Source organism: Ipomoea triloba, chromosome 7 (assembly GCF_003576645.1).
Source record: "Ipomoea triloba cultivar NCNSP0323 chromosome 7, ASM357664v1".
In the NCBI taxonomy this organism is placed as follows: Eukaryota; Viridiplantae; Streptophyta; class Magnoliopsida; order Solanales; family Convolvulaceae; genus Ipomoea; species Ipomoea triloba.
In genome coordinates, this window is record NC_044922.1 from 22,735,303 (window position 1) to 22,743,745 (window position 8,443).

Sequence of the window (8,443 nt, forward strand, 5' to 3'; positions counted from 1 at the left end):
CACCTAAATATAAAAAGGAAAAGAATTTATTTGTTTGATCAATAAATAATTAAATATAGTATTATTGTTATTATATTATTATTATTATATTATTATTATTATAATTATTATAATCATAGGAATAAAGTTATGCTGGATCCTAGTTAGGATTTAGGATAAAGTAGGGTAAACTAGAAAAACAGTTGATAGTTAGGGAAACTCCCGCGTATATCCAACATTTGAAGAATACCAAACCCATTTTATTCCAAAACCACCCTCTTCCCTTCTTCTCACAACCAGAACCAGAAACAATCCCTTTCCTAGCTTCTCCCCCAAACTTCCTAAAACCCTCTTCTTTCTTCTTCAATTCCCCTCTTTTGCTTCTCAAGCAAAGCATCCATCTTCTCCGATCCTGTGCTTTTCCCAATACATATATAAACCCAAATGGAACTCCTTTCACAACACAACAAATTCGCATCCCCAATCCTCAACGACATTCAAATCAGATACCCTAATCTTTTGACCAAAAATGGCCTCATCAGAACCGGCACCGGTCGATACACCAGTTACCCTTTCCGAGTATACAAACAGGGTGACCTTGAAAACTGTATTTGAACGCAACGATGGTGGAATGGGATTTGCTGGCCGGAGAATAGTGATTGGAGGGTGGGTTAAGTCGTCCAGGGAGATCAGGAAGGACCCGGAACCGGCTCCGGAGGATGTGGGGACTAAAGACGTGAGCTGTGTGGAGGTTCTTCAATCCCGAATCCCACTTATCAGGTCAATCATGAAGGTTTTTGGAGGGGGAGACTTTCGGGTTCGTGAGAAATTGGACTCTGCTGTGCAAAAACTGCCCCAGCCATCAGTTTCGTTTTTGCAACTCAGTGATGGCTCCTGCGTGCAGAGTCTTCAGGTATACTCACTCGATACGCTCACTTTCTGTTCGACAAAATGCCTCTTCGTTTTTTGTCTTTTCTTATGCGATTAGAAACTTGGAAAAAATTGCAATTTCAGTCCCTTGCTAGCTATTTTAACTAAAATTGCATTTTTTTCTCTAGAAACTTTTTAAAATTACAAATGTACGGTGTATCTCGTAGGTAGTGGTGGACTCTGAGCTGGGTCGTCCTTGCCAAGTTATGCCTACTGGAACATGCATATTAGCAGAAGGTATATTGCAGCCTGTATCATTGAAGGGGAAACATGTTATTGAACTCAAAGCAGACAAAGTTCTGCATCTTGGAACAGTTGACCAAAATAAGTATCCACTAACAAGAAAACGCTTGCCTCTGGAGTTGTTAAGGGATTGTTGTCACTTCCGGACAAGAACAACAACGGTGATAATACTCTTTTCAGCTTTCGCTTTTCACTCACACATCCTTCTTACTAACTGTCTGCTTTGGTAGCATAACTGTTAAGTCAATTTTAGCTGATTTGATTAAGTTTGACTGGTGAATAGGCTATTTATGTGTTTAGTAAAATGACTTACTATATTAGTTTATTGGAACAATAAGTCAAAATTGAAAAGGCTAAGGAGAGCAGAGTTTTTGATTAGTTAATTAGCCTTGACCATTTTACTCTTACTATTCCTAATTTATAACTCTCTTGTTGTTGTTCCAGTCTTTCCCCTTTTACTTTTTGTTTCCGTAATAACAATAATAATTTTCTTTTTGATTTCACTCATCATTGTAATCCATAATAATAATAAATAAATAAAAATTGTAAAAGTAATTTAAGAGTTAATAAATATATGACAGATCATTTTACATACAATTAACTAAAACTAAATAACTAATACTATCAGTTGGTTAAACCAGCTAACCCAATTAGCTATCAGCTAATTTAATCAGCTATCCGCTATTCCGTCATTTATCACACCCAAAATCTATTTTAGCATTTTAGAGGTGAAGTATTTGCTAATTATGTTCAGAACCTGGATCTGATCGAATATTGAGTCTTATTACTATATATATATATAGAAGCTTCTCATAGATCATACAAATATTAACATATCGGGAACTTATTTAGTTGCTTTTTACTTTTCTTTGGTGTTAAGGTTGTTGAATGTCCAATGTTTCTTTAGTTATCTAGTTGCTTGGTTTTGCAGGTGGCATCTGTTATGCGAATCCGTAGTGCCCTTACACAGGCAACGCATTCCTTTTTTCAAGATAATGAATTTCTGTTTGTGCAAGTGCCTGTAATTACTAGCACTGTCTTTGAAGAATGTAGCAAAAAATTTCTAGTCTCTACTGTACTACCCAAGGATGGTAGTAGTACAGATGGCATCAGTCTTGAAGCCATCAAAGCTTCTATCAATGAAAAATCCAAACAAATAGAAGAACTTAGAAGAAGTGGAAGCAATAAGGAAGCCGTGGTTGCAGCAATTCAGGATCTAAAGAAAACAACTGAGCTTGTATCGAAGTTAGAAGCTAAGGGAAAACCGAAATCGGGAACTTCACTTGAAGAAGATAAATTTGATCTCTGTCAAGATTTCTTTTCTAGCCAGATGTATTTGACGGTTTCTGGCCGCCTTCATTTGGAGAGTCAAGCGTGTGCTCTTGGAAATGTTTACACATATGGTCCCAGGTTTCGAGCTGAGAAATCAGAATCAAAGAAGTCATTAATAGAGATGTGGATGTTTGAGACTGAAATAGCTTTCTCTGCATTAGAGGTATTCTCTGCTTTTGGCCACACAAAACAGTTTAATGAAATAGGTATTTTTCCTTGCTATGTTACCCATTTTTCGGATTCCAGGATGCCGTGCAGTGTGCAGAGGACCTGTTGAAGTTTGTTTGCAAATATGTTCTAGAGAAGTCCGCTGAAGATGTAAACTTTCTTTCAAAGCGAGTTGATAAAACGATTGTGGAGAACCTCCAGTTCATGACATCAGGTTCGCTTGAAAAGATTTCTTATACAGAAGCCGTGGAGATTTTGAAACAGGTAAAGGTCTTTTGTCACGTACTCACGTTCATTGAGTGCTTTGCTCGTAAAATCAAACACTTTGAGTGTCGTCACGCATTCTTGATATTGTAAACAGGTCACTGAAAAGAAATTTGAAAGCAATATAGAGTGGGGAGTTCCACTGAGTGATGAACACACCAGGTATAGAATCAGTTTATCCAATCCATATCCAGGGGGCAAGATAAATTTTTTTTTTGAGTACTACTGACTCTGTTACAATGTAGTATCTGTTCATAACTACTTTCTCAACCTACTGAAGCACAAAGAGTCAACAGTTGCCTCCACAAAGGGGCAAGATAAATTTAAGTTCTCATTCAGCATTGTCTTATGGGTGACAGCTATCTGGTGGACGAAATATATAAAAGGCCGGTCATTATATATAACCATCCAAAAGAAGCGAAGCCATTCTATGTGCGCCTCAATGATGATGCGAAAACAGTAGCAGCATTTGATCTACTTTTGCCAAAGGTAATTGAAAGTTGAAACAATCAATTCCTTCATTTTCCTTTTTCAATCCTGGTTGCTGCAATTCCCATCATTTACTGATCTCAAGCCCAAACGGTTTCAGGTTGGAACTCTAGTTAGAGGAAGCCAGAGCGAGGAACGCCTTAATATTCTGAGCTCAAGGTAAGGGCACATCACTTAACACTGGCCATTTCCTTTATTGCATGCTCTTCGTCGTACCTTTTCCATTGTCAGCTAAGAAAAAGTTTAAATGTTTTCAGGATTGAGGAACTCGGGTTGTCTAAACAACAATACGAGTGGTACTTGGATCTTCGCAGGCATGGCGCTGTCAAGAGCTCCGGTTTCAGCTTAATGCTTGACTCGCTTGTTCTCTTTGCCACTGGCCTCAGTGATATCAGAGATGTTGTTCCCTTCCCCATAAGTCCTGCCAAACCCAGTGCTTAAGCTTTTCTGTGAAGGAATTGAAATTCCTAAAGATCAATGGCTACTCTGAGAGTAACTAATCTGTAATGCTTAGCTTGTCCGTGTACACATTTGATGCTTTGCCAACATCAAATTCTCACACATATGGATACAGAATGAATTACAGATGTTTGTTACAAGAATTAGTGGTTGATGCCTTAATACAAAATCTCTTTTCAACCCTCTCTTCATCTTTATGTGGTCCTTACTTCCTTTATATAAGTTAATACAATAGAATGACATTATTTAAATCACAAGTAGATTTGGGACAAGACTTTCACTTTTTTTTTTTCTTTTTTTTTTCATCCAATAATATTCATACACATAGCAAAAACTATACTTTATGAGATTACATATACTATTTTCTCATATCCTAAGTTACTCTTATGAATCAATTGTTATTTCCAAAGATTATTGCACATCTTTTTCAATGGTAGTGCCGAGAGTGGTGTATTTGTTAGGGGACTAAAGTGAGCAGAAAGCAATAATAATAGTCAAATAATTATAAGGAAAAATTACAATGTTACTAAATTATACGATAATTGTAAAATCCGACCCTAATTACATTTCGTTATTAAGTTATTGTTGGCGTTGCACTTTTTATCTATTTACTAACAAAATATTAAGGACGAAATTTGCACCGTTACTATAATTAAAAGACGAAAAGTGAGCACGAAAATGAATTTCTGTTTGTGCAAGCTAAGAGTCCATAATTACAAGCACTGAAAGCAAAGTATCTTGTTGAAAAATCACAAGATTTTGAGTGTTGTGTTGTTGATATTGTAAACAGGTCACTGAAGAGAAATTTGAAAGCAATATAGACTGGGGAGTCCCACTAAATGAGCAGTGGAGCACAGACAATCATTATTTCATGGACTATAGTTTAGACATTTGTGTAAATCATAAATAAAAAATACATTTTTAATATACTAAAAATACATTATTTGTATGCATAAAATATATTATTTGTGAGTACATTAATTTTTTATATATTATCAAATAATGTATATTCAATATACATAAATAATATATTTTTAATATATTAAAAATGTATATTGCATTTATTGTTCACAAAGCTATGTGGACCATAGTCCACACAATAATTTGTCAAGCACAGGTGTACCCTTGTGAAATATGGGCTGCAATGTGGGCCTAGACAGCGTATGGGCTTTAGCAGTACAATTTAAATCAGATCCATTGGGAACATTGGATTAGAGATTTCGTCAATATAAAAGGAGTATAACCCTAGCTCATCGTTCAATCCTCACTTCGAAGGAGCTTTCAACGCAGCGTCGCAACCAGGTTTGATACCTCATCTATACTCAGCTTATATGTATATATTATATAGTTGTATGATTGTAAAGCTTGATTAACATGTAAGTCGTTTTTTTTGCTGTTTTTGCTCATGAATGTTTTTTATGTGGTTAGCAATCTACCTGCTTTCCAATTGAACTGTTTCCTTTAGAAATCATGTATCTACGGATTCGTATGTTTTAGAGGCCATTCATATCAATCAGTTATTTCCGAAGATTATTGCATAGCATTTTCGATGTTAGTGCGTAGAATGGTGTTTTTGCTTTGCATTTGCAAGTATGGTGTTAAAAATTGGACAGCTTTTCTTTGATATGTCAATGATGGAAAGTAATGAAATGAGTGAATCGAATCTATGTGATTCTTGTAATTATACTCTAAATCATATACGAATTCAACTTGAACATAGGAAAGAGCCATTAAAAAATTTACATATTCCTTACATTTATTGTGTGACTTTTAAGATTAATGCATACTGTGTTTTACTTAACTACTTTGATTTGGAACATCCCATTTTTCTATGTATTTTCTGTGCATTCAGTTGGAGGATTTAATTTTTTTTTCTTTTCAATATTGATTTTTTTGTTAGTGCTTTTCATTTCTTAAATCTTGATTGTACTATATGGTTTTATATATTGTAGAAACAATGGCTGTCCCGTTGCTTGATAAGAAGATTGTGAAGAAGCGCGTGAAGAAGTTTAAGAGGCCACAGAGTGACCGCTACATCTCTGTTAAGGTATGATGTTCATATGAACTTATCTTTATTGTTTTGATCATTATAATTGGTGGGGGTTGTGGGGGTCAGGATTGCTGGTGTCTTAGCATTTGAATAAATATGCAATGTTGTTTTCTAATTTCTTTATCCTAGCTGCCTTTAGAAAGTCTTCCCTTTGCCTTAAACCATTATCTATTGAGTAAGCATTGAGTATTGCCTTCAAGTCTTCAACTTCAGGGATACCACATATCCTTGGAAATAATGAGAAGGGGTATGTGTTGTATGGCTAATTGGTGTGTCATATGCAATGCCCATCTAAGATGAATTGGTTTACCGTTAAGATGCAACTTTCTATTTCTTGTTGGATTGACATTGTTTATTGTAGGAAAGCTGGCGTAGGCCTAAGGGTATTGATTCCCGTGTGAGGAGAAAGTTTAAAGGATGCACTCTGATGCCCAACATTGGCTATGGTTCAGACAAGAAGACCCGCCACTATCTACCAAATGGTTTTAAGAAATTCCTTGTGCATAATGTTCAAGAATTGGAACTCTTGATGATGCACAACAGGTGTGTAATGATTTTGACTATGTTGTATAATCTCAAAGTTCCACAGATACCATTTCCAGCAATATGGTTGTGCTTACTAATTGATTGATTGGTTTTTAGGACTTACTGTGCGGAGATAGCACACAATGTTTCGACGAAGAAAAGAAAGGAAATTGTTGAGCGCGCAGCACAGTTGGATGTTGTTGTGACCAACAAATTGGCAAGGTTGCGTAGCCAGGAAGACGAGTGAGCTACTCAGCAAACATGACAGCTGCTTTGCAGCTAAACTTTCTGTGTTATTTAGTATTGCAAGAACAATGAAAACATTCTGTGAAGTTTTGTTTGAATTTTTCAGTGAAAACATTACTATCTAGTTTTCTGAGAGATCCTTGTATCAGTTCATGCTCACTGCTAACAGGGTTTGTTCTATCCACTTAGGAATCATTTCGTGTTCAGTCTATATATTGGCATTGGTTAAAGTTATATGGGAAAAGGTTTAAATTGGTTATTGAGCTGAATATGAAAATGCATCCATTGAACTTAAAAAAAATACAATCAAATCATTGAATATTTTAAAATAATGCTATGTATTTTAAATAACTGGTTGCCTCATATATTTTGGGTAAACAATATGATGTGGGAAATAAAAATTCTTATTTGGAAGCTATTTTGACCCCCTTTTTTTTGTTGCATTTTCTTTTCTTTTTTCCTTCCACCGTGCATCATATCATCAGTAGGTGTGAGCAAGATCTGGATAAATCGAGAAACTTGATCAACATGAAACCCGCACTTCATAGCAAAATGGGTATTCAAAGTTCGAGAATTTCAATTCGATCCAATATCTGTAACTTTAGTGGGTATGTTTGCTTCTCACTTACGACATGGTTCTTATAATGAACGCAAACAGACTCAATACGACCATTTTAATCTTTGTCGTATATACTCTCATTCTTCTCACTTACGACATGGTTCTTATAATGAACGCAAACAGACTCAATACGACCATTTTAATCTTTGTCGCATATATTCTCTCATTCTCTCTCCCGTATTCTTTTCAATTGATTTTAAAAGAGTATTAATTTGAAATATAAGAATATGATCCATGTTAATTAATCACACAAATAATTAAAATTAACATGACCTAGCAGGTAAGTAGAATAATTATTAATATTTTTATTAATAAAGGTTATTACATTGAGCTTAAAGAGTCCATCAATTACATAACATTTGGCTACATACATTCCACTTCTAGACGAAATTACTCTACCAGACTCGAACACCATCCAGAAACCATGCTTGTTCAATAGAAAACTAGAAACCAAGTTCTTATACGCTTTTAGCATGTACAATACGTTCATAGCCAACTCTATCAACAACTTGTGGCTGGAACAAATGTGTTAAGTTGCACCAATGTCTATGAACCATTCTCTTTAGTTTGGTCCAACCAGGTTTACCTCAATCACCATGACCGAGAGGATGATCTTAAACTCCTTCTAACTGCCTTCCACCGTGTTGGCATGAGAGGACTTGTTCTTCTTCTTTGGTGCATTGCAATAAGAAGTCTTGTGTGGTCCATCTTGCCACAACTAAAGCATTTTCATAAAACTACTTATTTGAAACACCTCATTTTGGACCAAGCTTTTGTTTGTCCTTCTTAGAGTTCTTAGACCCATTACCATGCTCCACAATGTAGCCCTTGTTACAAATCTTGTTGAAGATCATATGGATTTCCTCTACTTGACTCAACATGTTTTTTGAGTCCACTATTTTATAATCTAGGAATTGACCAACAACAAACTTTTTTGCCCCAACATCTTCACTCCTATATTTATGGTCCATTTACTCCCACAACCCTTTTGTTGTTGTTGTAATCGTGGTTTTTTTTTTTTTTTTTTTTTTTTTTTTTTTTTTTTTTTTTTTTTTTTTTTTTTTTTTTTTTTTTTTTTTTTTTTTTTTTTTTTTTTTTTTTTTTTTTTTTTTTTTTTTTTATATTTTATAAAATGTTTT

At 35.0% G+C, this 8,443-nt stretch overlaps 2 protein-coding genes across 2 annotated transcripts; both read left to right on the top strand.

The window, feature by feature from the left end:
• Window positions 1-240: 240 nt before the first annotated feature.
• On the top strand, window positions 241-4,055 carry LOC116024862 (asparagine--tRNA ligase, cytoplasmic 2). The gene is made up of 8 exons (XM_031265875.1): window positions 241-892; window positions 1,077-1,313; window positions 2,084-2,647; window positions 2,731-2,916; window positions 3,014-3,078; window positions 3,276-3,405; window positions 3,506-3,564; window positions 3,663-4,055. Exons 1-8 carry the CDS (start codon window positions 509-511, stop codon window positions 3,844-3,846), a joined length of 1,809 nt encoding a protein of 602 aa, XP_031121735.1. The 5' UTR covers window positions 241-508; the 3' UTR covers window positions 3,847-4,055.
• A 1,041-nt stretch (window positions 4,056-5,096) lies between these two features.
• Window positions 5,097-6,917, top strand: LOC116024825 (60S ribosomal protein L32-1-like). The gene is made up of 4 exons (XM_031265828.1): window positions 5,097-5,166; window positions 5,817-5,911; window positions 6,276-6,457; window positions 6,557-6,917. Exons 2-4 carry the CDS (start codon window positions 5,822-5,824, stop codon window positions 6,684-6,686), a joined length of 402 nt encoding a protein of 133 aa, XP_031121688.1. The 5' UTR covers window positions 5,097-5,166; window positions 5,817-5,821; the 3' UTR covers window positions 6,687-6,917.
• The last annotated feature ends 1,526 nt before the right edge of the window (window positions 6,918-8,443 follow it).

What these genes read in the sequence shown, in the direction of transcription:
- LOC116024862 (XM_031265875.1), top strand. Translation starts at nt 509, where the DNA reads ATGGCCTCATCAGAACCGGCACCGGTCGATACACCAGTTACCCTTTCC. An exon ending in CCTGCGTGCAGAGTCTTCAG is followed by an intron (nt 893 to 1,076) that starts GTATACTCACTC and finishes TGTATCTCGTAG; the next exon opens with GTAGTGGTGGACTCTGAGCT. An exon ending in TCCGGACAAGAACAACAACG is followed by an intron (nt 1,314 to 2,083) that starts GTGATAATACTC and finishes TTGGTTTTGCAG; the next exon opens with GTGGCATCTGTTATGCGAAT.
- LOC116024825 (XM_031265828.1), top strand. Translation starts at nt 5,822, where the DNA reads ATGGCTGTCCCGTTGCTTGATAAGAAGATTGTGAAGAAGCGCGTGAAG. An exon ending in ACCGCTACATCTCTGTTAAG is followed by an intron (nt 5,912 to 6,275) that starts GTATGATGTTCA and finishes TGTTTATTGTAG; the next exon opens with GAAAGCTGGCGTAGGCCTAA. An exon ending in CTCTTGATGATGCACAACAG is followed by an intron (nt 6,458 to 6,556) that starts GTGTGTAATGAT and finishes ATTGGTTTTTAG; the next exon opens with GACTTACTGTGCGGAGATAG.